The following is a 15,531-nucleotide window of genomic DNA, read 5'->3' as shown; positions in this document are numbered from 1 at the left end:
AGAGCCTGACGCGGGGCTCGAACTCACGGACCGCGAGATCGTGACCTAGCTGAAGTCGGACGCTTAACCGACTGCGCCACCCAGGCGCCCCGATGTATATTTTTTTAAACATGAAATTTTATTTTGTATACCTAGCCCAAAAAACACCTAAAATTAAATTTAGTTAAAATTCCAGTTGACAGAGGTCGGGTTAACTATAGGATCCTCAGAGATCTTTGACATTGAGTTTGACTTCATAATGTCAAAGAATAATCCAGAGACACTGTTTTACTTGTATCACAAGATCAATTTAAAAAGTTTTTTTCCATTTTTAATGTTTATTTTTGTTTTTGAGAGAGAGAGAGAGAGAGAGAGAGCACGAGCATAGGAGGGGCAGAGAGAGAGGGAGACACAGAATCCGAAACAGGCTCCAGACTCTTAGCTGTCAGCACAGAGCCCAATGCAGGGCTCGAACCCACAAACTGAGATTGTGACCTAAACCAAAGTCAGACACTCAACCAACTGAGCCACCCAGGCACCCCACACAAGACCAGTTTTTAAGATTGACTTCCAACCAAGAAAAAGAAAAAGATCTAAATAAGAAAAAGGAACAAGGAGAAAGACAAAAACCACAGATGATATGGAACAATGAATTCTGATTGCATGTATTTTCTCATTAACTAAGCCAACCAGCATTAGTGTTAGTTGTTAATGGGTTTTCTAGAAGCATGATAGTTTTTCCATAATGTTTGCAGGATCCTTTTTCACCATCTCCATAGTAAGCCAGTCTATATACCCTTTTTCTCAGAATTTCTCAGCTTTGTTTTTTTTTCAATGTCTTAAATTTATTTATTTTGAGAGAAAGAGCATGAGTGCGTGAGAGAGGGGGAGGGACAGAGAGAAAGGGAGAGCAGGCTTCATGCTCAGTGCTCCAGCTCACTCGGGGCTCTGTTGTCACAACTGAGAGATGCTCACCTGAGCCGAAATCAGGAGTTGGACGCTTAACCAACTGAGCCACCCAGTTACCCGTCAGCTTTCGTTTCTCTGATTAAAACAAGCATATAAAGGAATGGATTTAATCTCAAGAGTTTGTCTCTTTTTCATGAGACGTTGTCTTTTAATGTCTAGCGACATTAAGGCACCTGGATATTAGGTAGTGGCTTTGGGCAGAAAATATGAGGACAATCAAAGATCTTACAAGAAACACAAGAGTCTATGTTTTATAAAGAAGCAGCTCTGAATTTTTTTTTTTTTTTAAGTTTGAGAGAGCGGGCGGGGCGGGGGGTGGCAGAGAGAGAATTCAAGCAGACTGCACTTTCAGCACCAAACCTGACATGGGGCTCAAACCCATGAATCATGAGATCGTGACCTGAGCCAAAATGACGCTTAGGGGCGCCTGGGTGGCTCAGTCGGTTGAGCGTCCGACTTCGGCTCAGGTCATGATCTCACAGCTCGTGAGTTCGAGCCCCATGTCGGGCTCTGTGCTGACAGCTCAGAGCCTGGAGCCTGCTTCTGTGTCTCCCTCTCTCTCTGCCCCTAACCCACTCACATTCTGTCTCTGTCTCTCTCAAAAATAAGTAAACATTTTAAAAAAAATTTTTTTTCAAAATGACGCTTAATGGACTGAGCTACCCAGGCACCCCAGTTTAGTGAACTTTTTCTTTTTAATATTTATTTTAAGAGAGCATGTACACTCTTGCATGTGTGAGTGGGGCAGGGGGGGAGAGAGAATCCCAAGCAGACTCCACACTTAGTGTGGAGCCCATGCGGGGCTGGATCTTAACGACCACAAGGTCATGACCTGAGCTGATACCAAGAGTCAGATGTTTAACCAACTGAGCCATCCAGGTGTCCCCCAGTATAGTGAGCTTTTAAAATCAAATACCTTTTTTCTTTTTTTTTCTTTTTTCCTCATGTCGCTTCTTTTCTTTTTCTATTATTTATTTTCTGAGAGCACGTGAGACGGGGAAGGGGTGGGGAGAGAGAGAGAGAAAGAATGCATCCCAAGCAGGCTCCATGCTTAGCATGGGGCTGGATGCAGGACTCGATTGCTCAATCCTGGGATCATGACCTGAGCTAAAATCAAGAGTTGGACGCTGAACCGACTGAATCACCCAGGCGCCCCACAAGTGGCTTTTTCCTTTCTTTCTTTCTCTTTCTCCTTCCTTCCTTCCTTCCTTCCTTCCATTATTTTTGAGAGACAGACCGAGCACGAGTGGGGGAGGGCCAGAGAGACAGAGAATCACAGACAGAGACACAGAATCCAAAGCAGGCTCCAGGCTCTGAGCTGTCAGCACAGAGCCTGATGTGGGTCTCAAACCCACAAACTGTGAGATCATGACCTGAGCAATCATGACCTGAGCCAAAGTTGGGCGCTCAACCAACTGAGCCAACCAGGTGCCCTTACTTTTCTCTTAATTATTTTTCAGAGTATTTGTCCAGGTACAATAAGATGTTATTCATTGCATGTTTTTATTATAGTCTTGACTTTATTATGGTATTTATTTAGGGTTAATTAATTCTTAGCTAAGGAAATTAACATGAGGTTGGGGCTAAAATGTGTATTTAATTTGCTGTATGGACCACGTTAGAGGTAAATGACAGATAATACAGTAATGTTTCTGAATTTATAATTGGGGTAGGAATTCTTAAGTACAGACTAATGAAATCTAATGTCTTAAATCCCTTCTGATAAATTGCCAAGTTAGACTTTTTTTTTCCCATTCATTCCACAAATATTTATTGACTACCTGCCATGTTAGATGCATTGGTTCACAACAACCTTGGGAGTTCTGAGGGTGAAATCTGAAACCAGTCTCTGTACATGGAGGACAGGGAAAGACCAAGGAAAGAGGCAGATGATTCCAGGTTGGTATGTGGCAGGTTTAATAAGCAAAGGGACTCATATACAAGACTTCTCTTGGGAGGCTACGAGACTACTGTTATCTCCGCACCCGCCCACCTGAATCATAAAAGTATAGATAGAGGTCTTAACGTGATAGTGTCACATATACAGTCCAGATGGTCTTAACACATCACTCACAAGGTTGCATTCTGGAAATGGCCCCCAAAGTGGGAATGGTGGGCAGAATGTACGTTGCAAGGACAGGGGAGAGGGTAAGGAGCCTCCTGTTGCCTGTGTCCAGCTCAAGGGTTAACTGGCAGTCTTATCCTTTTGATGACCTTCCAACAGTGAGCTATCAAGATTTTTTTGAAATTTAGATAATACTTAATTGTCAAAAGGTTAGCAGTGGAGAAAAAAGGCAAAAAAGATTAATATATCTTTAGTCTTGGGGCACCTGGGTGGCTCAGTCAGTTAAGTGTCCGACTTTGGCTCAGGTCATGATCTCGTGGTTTGTGAGTTCAAGCCCCGCATCAGGCTTTCTGCTCTCAGGATAGAGTCTGCTTCAGATCCTGTCTCTCTCTCTCAAAAATAATAAACATTAAAACAAACAAACACATCTTTAGTCTCTTGGCCGTGTGTTTAAGTAGAAGTGTATTTGGTGATGCTCTTTTGCAACAGTAGCTTGTCTCTGTTGGATGTATAACTGAGAACATAAGCATTAGTTTTCTGGTAATTTCTAATAACATGTGAATATACCAAAGTGTTATCTGTCATAGTAGAGAGGTCAAGCCAAGTTTTAGTCTTTCAGTTAGAATTTCGTAGGGTGAGAAGGGGTGCCTGGTTGGCTCAATCGGAGTGTGCCACTGTTGACCTCAGGGTTGTGAGTTCGAGCCCCATGTTGGGTATAGAGATTACTTAAAAATAAAATCTTAAAAAAGAAAATTTTTTTTTCATAGGTTAAGAGTTCGTTGTGTTTTTGAAGTATAAATCCCAACACCCTCAGGGTTAGGAGTAAAACTTTAGGCTGAGAAAGATGAAGGTCTTTGGAAGTTTAAGCTGCATTGGATTTTAAATAGCATTAGGTTTTTTGATCTTCTCAGAGCTTTAGAGTTGATATGACCAAGAGATTTCAGTTTAATGAACATACTTTGCATGTTTGCAAAGTATTTTACCTATAAAGTGAGCTTTTATCATTAGTATGGCAGTAGTATGGAGAGAAAACGAACAAGCTGTTAAGAGTTCTGGCGTACGTCCTTTGGCAAGGGGAAAAGTTTAATCCAGCTGGCAAGTGTATAAACTATTTCTAAAATATATTCAGACCTTTTAAACAATTCAAATGAAATTTATTTTTATTTTTTATTAATTTTTTTAATGTTTATTTTTGAGAGAGGGCAAGTGGGGGAGGGGCAGAGAGAGGGGGACAGAGGATCCCAAGCAGGCTCTGCACTGACACCAGCAAGCCTGATACAGAGATGAAACTCATGAACCTCGAGATCATGACCTGAGCCGAAGTTGGACACTCAGTCGACTAAGCCACCCAGGTGCCCCAAAATTTATTTTTAGATGTCTAAATGGCAGCTGATGGGGTGCCTGGATGGCTCAGTTGGTTGAAAATCTGACTGTTAATTTCAGCGCAGGTCACGATCCTAGGGTTGTAGGATCAAGCCCCGTATTGGCGTGGAGCCTGCTTAAGATTCTCTCTCTCCTTCTGTTCCTCTCCCCTGCTTGTGTGCCCTCTCTGTTGATAATTTGACTATCTTTTGAGACTGGAAAGATTTTTTTGTTAGTATCTATGTAAAGTTTGTGATAACTTTTCTCTGATTTGGGGTTTGTATTTCGTTAGATAAGTATTAAAACCTGGAGATGGTTTCAGACACCAAGTGGCTTAAGACCACTTTGGGGTAGCCACTGATCTTTTTCACTTTTGTGGGAGAATTTTCTTGTCTTACACTATTGTTTTTTAAATTCAGAACTTAGGTTAATTGTCATAAGCAGGGAGCAGACAGTCTAGGAACAGCAGTTTTTTTTACACTAAGTTCAAACTGATTAGTTGGTGGCTGGTGAAAAGATCAGTCTGGATAGAGCAACTAGTATTAAAAGACAACTACATAGCTTATCAATATAGGTTTTTCTGGAAAACCTGAGAGGTTAGCTATGGGACAGCATGGCAGGCTGCTTTTGTGTCTCCCACGGCTGGGTGGACCCCTCTACCTCATTAGACCAGGCCACAATGTTTCCGCCATAAGAGTTTCTTAGTGGGTGTGATATGGTGACAGACCTTGGTAAGTGGCCTGTCAAGTTCACAAGCTTGATAGTCCTTGCTTTGGTTATGGTTAACTCAAGCTCATTCTCACAGATTGTAACTTGAACCCAGGGCTGGATGGAGGGAAAGGGGAAGTTCATGGGACGAAGCAGCCTCAGATGGACTGGGACTGATCTTTCACCTTCTCCCATGTCTCCTGGCAGGGCCCCTACCACCGAGGAGGACAAGAAGGCGGCTGAGAAGAAACGAGAGGACAAAGCCAAGAAGAAGCACGATAGGAAATCTAAGCGCCTGGATGAGGAGGAGGAGGACAATGACGGCGGAGAGTGGGAAAGGGTCCGGGGGGGTGTGCCCCTTGTTAAGGTGAGGACGGTAGTATCAAGATGAATTGGGAAATGGTTTGGTAGAGCATACAGCTGTCTCCCCGCCCCACTCAGGGCTTGGGAGAAAAGTTAGGGCAAGAATGATGGGACATGTGTTGCCTAGGAGAAACCAAAAATGTTTGCCAAGGGAACTGAGATCACCCATGCTGTTGTCATCAAGAAACTGAATGAGATCCTACAGGCACGAGGCAAGAAGGGAACTGATCGGTAAGATTCACGGGCCTGGACTGGGAATGCTCTTTTTCTTTAAGACACAGGTAGAGATTAGTGGGGAAATAGTGCTGTTTTGGGAAGATCTATATGTGGCTATAGTTGAAGGAATGGTATACGTGGAACTTACCGGTCCATTTTCTGCTATTGACTCTCTCTTTGATCTTAAACCAGTCACTTAATCTTTTGGGATTGTTTGCTCATCTGTAAAACGGAAATGATGCTCTCTTTAGTTATTTGGTGCCTAAAGAGGATGGCGGATTGTTAGTGTTATTGCTGCTTCTGTTTGGAATTTATAAAGGAGAAGCAAGGACGCGGGTGGTGAGGTTAGGGGGTTAGTGGGAATGACACTGCCTTGCTTGTTGGCAGAGGGCACATTGTGTGACAGGAGGAGGGTTTTGATTTGTCTCCGATGCCTCACCCACCTGTGCTCCCCTCCAGTGCAGCCCAGATTGAGCTGCTACAGCTGCTCGTTCAGATTGCATCTGAAAACAACCTGGGAGAGGGTGTCATAGTCAAGATCAAGTTCAATATCATCGCCTCTCTCTATGACTACAACCCAAACCTGGCCACGTACATGAAGGTGAGGGCAATGAAGAACCATCACAGAGCTGAGCTGGTGGGTTGGGGGTGTGGGGTGCCTAGTGTCTTAAAACTCGAGGGCTGTTGAAGCAGTCTTGGTAGTTGAAGGCCCCGTGGATTCCTGGTGAAGGAGCTCTTGGGAAGCCTCCGTTTCTTCCACCTTCACACCTCTGACTACCGTCTGATCTCTTGCAGCCTGAGATGTGGCAGAAGTGCCTAGACTGCATCAATGAGCTCATGGACATCCTGTTTGCAAACCCCAACATCTTTGTTGGAGAGAACATTCTGGAAGAGAGTGAGAACCTGCACAATGTTGACCAGGTAAAGAGAGAAATTGGAGGCTAATTGGAGGTGTATGTTTTTTCCTTGGGAAGGCTCAGTGGAGACAGGAGGGTTGAAGTCTGGCACTGAGATCTGGGCTAATTTATTTGCTCCTCCCCTACCTCCTTTTCAGCCACTGCGTGTCCGTGGCTGTATCCTAACCCTGGTGGAACGAATGGATGAAGAATTTACCAAAATAATGCAAAATACTGATCCTCACTCCCAAGGTGAGCCTGGGCAAGCGTGGGCATCAGTTAGAGGAAAGATGTAGGGAATAAACAAAGGATTATATTAGCAGAGTGTCTGGGGAGCCAGCCCTTACTTAGCCCAGCATTCACACACACGACCTGGGAAGATGCTAGGCCCCACCCCCATCACTTCTGATTCAGTAGATCTGGGGAAGGGGCTCCAAATTTTGCATTTCTTACATGTTCCCAGGTGATGCTGCTGTCTGGGGACTACACTTTGAAAATCCTTGGGGTCTTGCCTCAGTTCACTTTGCTTAGCTTGGATCCAGAGGCATTTGGGTTGGGGGAAATACAGGACACTTACTCCGTGAAATTGGAGTGTGCCCACATGTCCCCTGGGTCAGGCGTGTAGTGATGAACAAGTCAGCCAGAGGCCTTTCAGGCACATGGAGCTTACGTTTTGGTGCTGGAGAAAGGAGAAAGCCATTTCAGTAAGTAAATAAATGAGACAGTTCTAGATCATGGCTGGAGAAGGCGACAGAAAGCAGGGGCCGTCGGCATGGGGAGAGGTTCATCGGAAGAGCACACCCGACGGGAATGGAAAGCGACTTCGGTGTGTCCAGGGAGGGGATGGTGTTTTCAGAGCACCGTGAGGAGACTTTGCTGATGGGCGCAGAAACCACATAGAGCTAACTGGGTTGGTCGGGGACACACGATTAGGAAAGGCGGGTGCCTGGCTGAGATGAGGGACGCCCTCCTTTCCAGAGTACGTGGAGCACCTGAAGGATGAGGCGCAGGTGTGTGCCATCATTGAGCGCGTGCAGCGCTACCTGGAGGAGAAGGGCACCACTGAGGAGATCTGTCGCATCTATCTGAGGCGCATCCTCCACACCTACTACAAGTTTGACTACAAGGCCCATCAGCGGCAGCTTACCCCCCCTGAGGGCTCCTCGAAGGTGAGTCTTAGCAGCCAAGTCACAGCGGGAGGGAAGTGCCTGTCAGGACTTCCTGGCAGATCTGTTCCCTGGGAATTCTCTGGGGTGGAGCAGGGAGGGAGACTTGGAGGGACTAGACGGAGGCTGCACGGCGTCTCACCTTTGATCGCGGAGGCCTGAGCCGTTGTCTCTACGGTACTTTTCTTTCAACAACATCCCACCCCTCCCCCCAGTCTGAGCAAGACCAGGCAGAAAACGAGGGCGAGGACTCCGCTGTGCTGATGGAGAGGCTGTGCAAGTACATCTACGCCAAGGACCGCACAGACCGTATCCGCACGTGCGCCATCCTCTGCCATATCTACCACCACGCTCTGCACTCCCGCTGGTACCAGGCCCGCGACCTCATGCTCATGAGCCACCTACAGGACAACATTCAGCATGCGGACCCGCCAGTACAGGTAGGATGGGAAAGAGGCGCTCTGGCCCCGGTGGCAAAGGGAAGACCAGGCCAGGCCCCTGTCTGGAGGCAGAATGGCTCGGCCAGGTTAGTCACCTCTCTGGCTGGTGAAGACGTGAGCGGGCGCTTGGTCCTTCCCAGATGCCAGCATTCTCTGATCCCCCTGCACATTAGCATATTGTTTCCTATTCTGACACCACTGGAGTCCGTCCTCTGGGGTGGAGCTTTGGGTTCAGCTAACATTTTTCATCCCTACTGCATGTCTAGTTCAGAGCATTAGGAGAGCTCTTATTTTAATAGGAGAACGGTAGCAAGTTGTTAAACTGAGGAAAGACGGGACCCAGATGCAGGGGATGTGTTAGGACCTCTATGCGTGTGGCAGTAGTGGGAGACGTTTTCACATAGGAGTGCGGTTTCATCTAGGTGCAGATCCTGTAAGTGCGTATTTGAAACAGTGAAGCAGTATTGACGTGGTGAATCCATGGTGAACCCGAGCGGTGGCGGTTTTTAAACAGCGCTTCCATTTGTTCTCTTTTATTCCAGCGTATGAATTTATCACAAGTTCTTGATGTGTTTTCTTCTTGGTAGATGCCTCGTCTGTTTCCAGTATGGGGCTATTATAAAGAAGCTGTTATGAGCATTTATAAGCCTTTGTGTGGTTGTATGTTTTCTCCTGGGTAAATGGTTAAGAGTAGAATTGCTGGGTGCTAGTTTAGGTGTGTGTCCAGTCATTAGAAACCCAAAAGTGCCGACGCCACTTTACACTCCTGCCGTAATGTGTGGATATTATAGTCCTTGACAATATTTGGCATTTTCAGTCTTAATATAAGCCACGTTGGTCGTTATGTGGTAGTATCTCATTATGGCACTGAATTGTATCTCCCTCATAACCTGAAGTTGAGTACTTTTTCATGTTTATTGGTTCTTTGTCTTTTTTTTTTTTTTAACTTTTGTTTATGTTTGAGAGAGAGTGTGCACGTGCGCATGCAAGAAGGGGTTGGGGACAGAGAGAGAGGGAGACAGAGGATCCAAAGTAGGCTCTGCTCTGACAGCACAGAACCCGAAGCAGGAGTCAATTCAAACCATGAGATCATGACCTGAGCCAAAGTCGGACGCTTAACCGACTGAGCCACCCTGGTGCCCCTCTTTATGTCTCTTCTTTTGTGAAATGTCAGGTCACCCCTCCCCTATCCTCCATTTTGAAGATTGGATTGTTCCATTTTTTTATTATTGGATACCAGTCCTTTGTCATATAAATGTTTTCCAAATATTTTGTTCCTGTCTGTGGTCTGCCTGTTCATTTTTAACACCATGTCTTGTGGTGTAGTCTAATTTATCAGGGTTTTTTTAATGCTTACTACTTTCGGGATCCTATCTAATGAAATCTTTGCAGTTCATGAAGATACTTTTTTTTTTAAGTTCTTAAAAGTCTTAGCTTTCACGTTTAGATCTATGATTTTGATATATGTTATGAAGTTAGTATATTTTTGTTTTGTTTCCTTCATACATCTCTGTCCTTAGGCAAGTCCCACACTGTCTTGATTCCTCTGCCTGTAGAGTAAGTCTCCCAAGTCAGGTAGTAGGAGTCTTCCCACTTTGTTCTTTTTTAAGATGCTTTGAGTATTCTGTGACCTTTGCATTTCCACATAAATCTTCAAATTCTCTTGTCAATTTCCACAAAAATGCCTGCTGGAATTTTATGGAATCTGTAAATGAATTTTGAGAGGACTGACATCTTAACAACATTGAACCTTTGGATCTAAACACTATCTTTTTGTTTTATTTGTTTCTGCAGTGTTCTGTAGATTTCACTGTAGATGCATTACACATCTTCTAAGAAATTATTCCTGAATGTTATGAGTTTCAATGCTGTGTAAATGGACTTGTTTTTTATCTCCGTTTCTAATTGCTAATTAACTACTTGTATATAAAAAAAAAGATTCATTTTTGTATTTTGGCCTTGAATGCATCTGTTGGGCTAAATTCACTTATTTGGTTTAGCATTCAATAGATAATCCTTAAGATTTTCTGCTAAAGCACTCACGTCACGTACATGTAGACAGTTTTATTACTATGTCAGTCTTTAGTAGGACTTTCCTTTTTTATTTCTTGCCATGTTGTGGTAACTCAAATTTCCAGTACTTAGTGCTGAGTAGAAGTACTGAGAGCAAGCACCTTGTCTTGCCCCCCAGCCTTAGGGGAGCAGTCAGCATTTTACCACTGAGTGTGATGTTAGCAGTAGCATTTTTGTAGGTACATTTTCTCAGATTGAGGAAGTTTTTTTCTGATTCTAGCTGACCAAGAATTTTTGTCCTAAATAGATGTTGAATTTTGTCCAGAGCTTTTTCTGCATCTGCTGAAATGATGCAATGATTTCTCCTTTATTGTGTTCATAGGGTGAGTAACCATGGTTTTAGATTTTTGTATCAGCTTTTCATTCCAGAGATACATCCCCGTTGATCATGATATATTATGTCATTCATCTATTGCTGCATTTTGTTTGCTAATATTTTTTCAGGCTCTTTGCATCTGTGTTCATGACTGATACTGACCTGTATACTGTTGTTACAATAAAGAGTTTATCTGCCCCCACCCCCAAAAATCTGCACCACCTGAAATCTTCGTCTTAATTAGTGGCAAGTCCATATTTTCAGTTGCCTAGGCCAGAAGCCTCGGAGTCGTTAATTCTTACTTTTCTCTCATGTGCCACGTCTCATTCCCCAGCCGTTCCTGTTCAGAGTCCATACCTGACCACTCGTTACTTCCATCGCTCCCCTCTGGCCTGAGCCACTGTCATCTTCCTGGTGTCTGTTTCTGCTCTTACTTTCCTTCCCTTCCCTACAGCAGCCAGGGTTAACCTCATTAAGTCAGATTATACCACCTGTTTTCTCAGAACCTTCCCATGGTTTCCCATCTCAGCATCCTTAACGTGGCTTCCAGGGCCGTGTGCTTGCCTATCCAATTTATGCTCACATCTTTACTGGCTCGGGCTGAATCACACTCCTTGTTCCTTGAGTGCACCTGGCACAGTTCTTCCATAAAGCCTTTGCATTGACTTTTCCTTTTTTTCTAGAATACTCTTCTCCCAGATATCTGCATGACTTTTTCTATCAGGTTTCTATTTAAACTTTACCTTCAAAATGAGACCTTCCCTGGTTATCCTGTGGAAAAATCGTGAGTTCCTACCACCACCGCCACCACCCAGACTCCCTTCTTAACTCTCTCTTCTGTTTTTCTCCTTGGCATGAGTCACTGTCTGCATGCTGTGGTTATTTTGTCGTCCATACCCTTATCCCTAGAATGTAAGCTCCGTGGAAGGATAGCGAGTTGCGTGTTTTGCTCCCTGTCCCGGCCCACAGCCCGGTGCCCGGCACCAGTGGGTGCTCAATGTAGATTTCTTGAGCAGATGAACAGCTTGCCTCATGGTTGTCACTTCTGAGTGCATTGCCCTTTGTCCCCAGATCCTGTACAACCGCACCATGGTGCAGCTGGGCATATGTGCTTTCCGCCAAGGCCTGACCAAGGACGCTCACAACGCCCTGCTGGACATTCAGTCAAGCGGCCGGGCCAAGGAGCTTCTGGGCCAGGGTCTGCTGCTGCGCAGCCTGCAGGAGCGCAACCAGGAGCAGGAGAAGGTGGAGCGGCGCCGGCAGGTGCCCTTCCACCTGCACATCAACCTGGAGCTGCTGGAGTGCGTGTATCTGGTGTCTGCCATGCTCCTGGAGATCCCTTACATGGCTGCCCACGAGAGTGATGCCCGCCGGCGCATGATCAGCAAGCAGTTCCATCACCAGCTGCGTGTGGGCGAGCGGCAGCCCTTGCTGGGTGAGTGTGGGGCTCTGCGGTGCTGCAGACTCCTCTCATTGGGCCGTTGCTTCCCCTTTATTCAGAGGATTACGAGAAGCTAAAGGGAATAACTTTCACCCGAGATGATTCTGTCTGATGGAATGATCTCTCCACGTGTAACCTAGAAGTGTTCCTTTTACTCAATAGTGTCTGCAGTCTCTTGCTGTGGGATACGGTGTCTTAGCTTACAGATTAAGCTCCTTATTTCCTGTCATTCTTCTCTTCAGTCGATGTTTCCCAGCATTATCTTTTTTTTTTTTTTTTTTTAAGTAGGCTCCACACCCAGCGTGGAGCCAGTGTGGGGCTTGAATTCATGACCCTCAGATCAAGACCTGAGCTGAGGTCAAGAGTTGGACTCTTAACCATCTGAGCCACCCAAGCACCCCCTCAGCATTATCTTTCTACCAAATTTATGATGTTATACACCCCCAGTACCTTCCAGAGTTCTTCATTGTCTATGGAATAAAGTCCAGCCTCCTTAACTAAGTTAAACTCTCCATGACCTGACTCCAATGATATTTTTTATTTAACACAAACTTACATAGCACCTTTTTTCTGCCTGGCACTGTTTTAAGTGTTTTCCAAATAACGATACTGTTTTATAAATAATACATTTAATTGTCGTTAGTAATAACCATGTGATATGGGTACCATTATTAACTTCTTGTTTCCTGAGGCATGGGGGTTAAGTGACTTAACCCAAGTCTTGGTTGGTTAACCAAGTTAACCCAAGGTTAACACAGCTGATATGTGTCTCTCTAATCTTTCTTTTTTTCTCGTTTTTCCTTTTGTGCACATTATTTTCTACCAACCCAACTAGACCTTTGGCATTTGAAAATCTAACATTGGCTCCTTTGATCACTTGAAGGTCTGATCGATCAGTCCAGGGATTGAATGGGATGTGATTTCACTGGGAAAGGAATGGTGCCCTTCTGGTGGGGTTGGTGCCTGAAGGACTTGGTGAGGGACCAAGCTTACTGTCCATAGCCACATCCCCTCAGTTCTGTCTTCTACTGGTTGTGTTAACTGCAGGTGCCCCTTTTACAAATTTTGTCTGCCTTGTGTAGTGAAACTTTGTTTTCTTTTAATTGGAAAATTTATAGTGAAAGTCTGTTTCCAGCATCACTTATGGCTCTCTGGTTCACTAAAGTCCCTGCCTCTCTATTACTGTCTAAAACCAAAAGGCGGTTTCTATCTCCGCTCTGCATTACTGTTCGTTTTGTAGAGAAATACTCTTTGAACCTCTAACTTTGCCTCTGTTAAAAGTCACGGGGTAGAAGCTGACCAGAAGTGTGTTCTCTTAGCCTTATTCATACATTTCTCTTTGGGGCTGATCTATTATACCTTTGAGCTTGCTCTCTGTTCCAGGTTCTGCCATGTTCATGTTTCTTCATACCTACCATCCATTTCCAGTCCTAAGAGTTTTTGCACTTGCCTGTCAACTCGGAATTCCTGTGACTCTTGTTTGCCACGTTTTCTCTTCCTGGCTTGTCTTTAAGGAAAAATTAGCTGAACAGCGTGGTATACAGATCTGTTCAAAATCATGAAGGTAGTATAAGAAGGAATGAAGTTTGATAACTGTTTTTCCAGCTGAGATATTAGAAATTGTTTTAGGTCAAAAAACCTTCTAAGAACCTGATGAAAGCTGGGGACCTTTCCCTGGGAAGATATACATGAGGCTGGCGCAACAATTTGCCAACATTTTCAAGCGCTCACCAGTCCCGACGCGTGTCATAAACTGATTTAGTCCAAATAAACGTATTCTGATGTTAAGTGATTTCTGCAATCACACGGCTATTTAATGGGGAGCTGGGAGAGTCCCAGTCTGGTTGTTTGCTCTCTTGTCCAGTGTTCCTCCTTGAATAGTGCCCAAGGTGGGAGCTATGTTGCCAAGCTTCCCTAAGCCCTGCCCCATTCCCAACCTTTCAGGTCCCCCTGAGTCAATGAGGGAACATGTGGTGGCTGCCTCCAAAGCTATGAAGATGGGCGACTGGAAGACCTGCCACAGTTTCATCATCAATGAAAAGATGAATGGCAAAGTGTGGGACCTTTTCCCTGAGGCTGACAAAGTCCGAACCATGCTGGTTAGGTGAGCGGAAAGGAAGGCCATGGTGGGTGGGGAAGACAAGACTGGTTGGTCTCCTTCAGTGGAGATGTTCCCCCTTTTTCCCTTCTCCCCACAGGAAGATCCAGGAAGAGTCACTGCGGACCTACCTCTTCACCTACAGCAGTGTCTATGACTCCATCAGGTAGGATGGGCCCCGAGGAGGTACAGGGGGCCCAGCTTCATAGTCAAAGCTCCTAATTGCTCCCTGCTTCCTGCCTTGCTTCTCCACAGCATGGAGACCCTGTCTGACATGTTTGAACTGGACCTGCCCACCGTGCACTCCATCATCAGCAAGATGATCATTAACGAGGAGTTGATGGTAAGGGCCAGGGTGATAAATGGGCAGGCAGGTGGAGTCATGGGGAGTTCCAGTGGAGATCTCCAGTCAGCTTGGAGACCTGTGTCGTGTCTGTTCTCTCTCTCCCTCCCATCAGGCCTCCCTGGACCAGCCGACGCAGACCGTGGTGATGCATCGCACCGAGCCCACCGCCCAACAGAACCTGGCTCTGCAGCTGGCCGAGAAGCTGGGCAGCCTGGTGGAAAATAATGAGCGGGTGTTTGACCACAAGCAGGGGACCTACGGTGGCTATTTCCGAGGTAAGTGGTTCTGTTTCTCTGCTCTCCCAGGGTGCTGGTCCCCTTCCTGCCTCTTCACTGTCATTCACCTCCTCCCCCGTGCTGCAGACCAGAAGGACGGCTACCGCAAAAACGAGGGCTACATGCGCCGGGGTGGCTACCGCCAGCAGCAGTCTCAGACAGCCTACTGATCACTTCCTCTGTTCCTGTGGCCTCACCCATTCAACCCCGAAGTCCTCAACCACACTCTGACTTATTAAAGTTCTGTTTCGAGTTGTTACGGTTCCCGTTGTCTGCGTGTCGCCACAGAGGTGGGTTGGACATGTTCATTTGCTAATTGTATTTCTGCGCCTTCCGCCACATAATAGGCATGAGGCTCAGGACGCAGAGGTGACTTGTGCATGTCGCTGACTTCAGAGCTTGCTGCTCTTTGACGTTCGACAGAAAGTTGTAATAACGTGTGAGAAGTTCCTTTTTTTTTTTTAACGTTTGTTTATTTTTGAGAGCGAGAGAGAGCACGAGTGGGAGGGGCAGAGAGAGGGGGACACAGAATCGGAAGCAGACTCCAGGCTCTGAGCTGTCAGCACAGAGCCCAACGCGGGGCTTGAACCCACGAACCGCGAGACCATGACCTGAGCCGAAGTCAGGTTTAACCAACCAAGCCACCCAGGTGCCCCATGTGATAAGTTCTAACAGGGTATGAAAGGCAGTGGGTGTGCCGAATAGGATATAGTGATGGTTGGACCTTGGTAGGGGTTGGGTGGTGGTTCCCCAGGCAGGGAAAAGGGAGAGTTAGTATAGACTCATGTGAAGTATGGTCTTGGGACCAGTGTGGGTCC

The 15,531-nt window shown here is 45.7% G+C and overlaps 1 protein-coding gene across 1 annotated transcript in view; it reads left to right on the top strand.

Moving 5' to 3' along the window:
* LOC121022507 (eukaryotic translation initiation factor 3 subunit C) overlaps positions 1–14,972 on the top strand; it is a 20,630-nt gene extending 5,658 nt beyond the window's left edge. The window contains exons 9-21 of the mRNA XM_040463693.1: positions 5,291–5,450; positions 5,574–5,677; positions 6,122–6,263; positions 6,458–6,583; positions 6,717–6,810; positions 7,537–7,727; positions 7,940–8,164; positions 11,625–11,988; positions 13,939–14,098; positions 14,193–14,258; positions 14,348–14,435; positions 14,551–14,713; positions 14,801–14,972. Of these exons, the coding sequence (XP_040319627.1) occupies positions 5,291–5,450; positions 5,574–5,677; positions 6,122–6,263; positions 6,458–6,583; positions 6,717–6,810; positions 7,537–7,727; positions 7,940–8,164; positions 11,625–11,988; positions 13,939–14,098; positions 14,193–14,258; positions 14,348–14,435; positions 14,551–14,713; positions 14,801–14,883 (1,966 nt within the window). The 3' untranslated portion in view covers positions 14,884–14,972. The remainder of the gene's footprint in view (positions 1–5,290; positions 5,451–5,573; positions 5,678–6,121; positions 6,264–6,457; positions 6,584–6,716; positions 6,811–7,536; positions 7,728–7,939; positions 8,165–11,624; positions 11,989–13,938; positions 14,099–14,192; positions 14,259–14,347; positions 14,436–14,550; positions 14,714–14,800) is intronic.
* The last annotated feature ends 559 nt before the right edge of the window (positions 14,973–15,531 follow it).

The sequence above is a fragment of the Herpailurus yagouaroundi genome, unplaced genomic scaffold, assembly GCF_014898765.1.
Source record: "Herpailurus yagouaroundi ecotype Mexico unplaced genomic scaffold, PumYag 410, whole genome shotgun sequence".
NCBI classification, from domain to species: Eukaryota; Metazoa; Chordata; class Mammalia; order Carnivora; family Felidae; genus Herpailurus; species Herpailurus yagouaroundi.
This window is presented reverse-complemented; position numbering and strand designations above follow the sequence as displayed.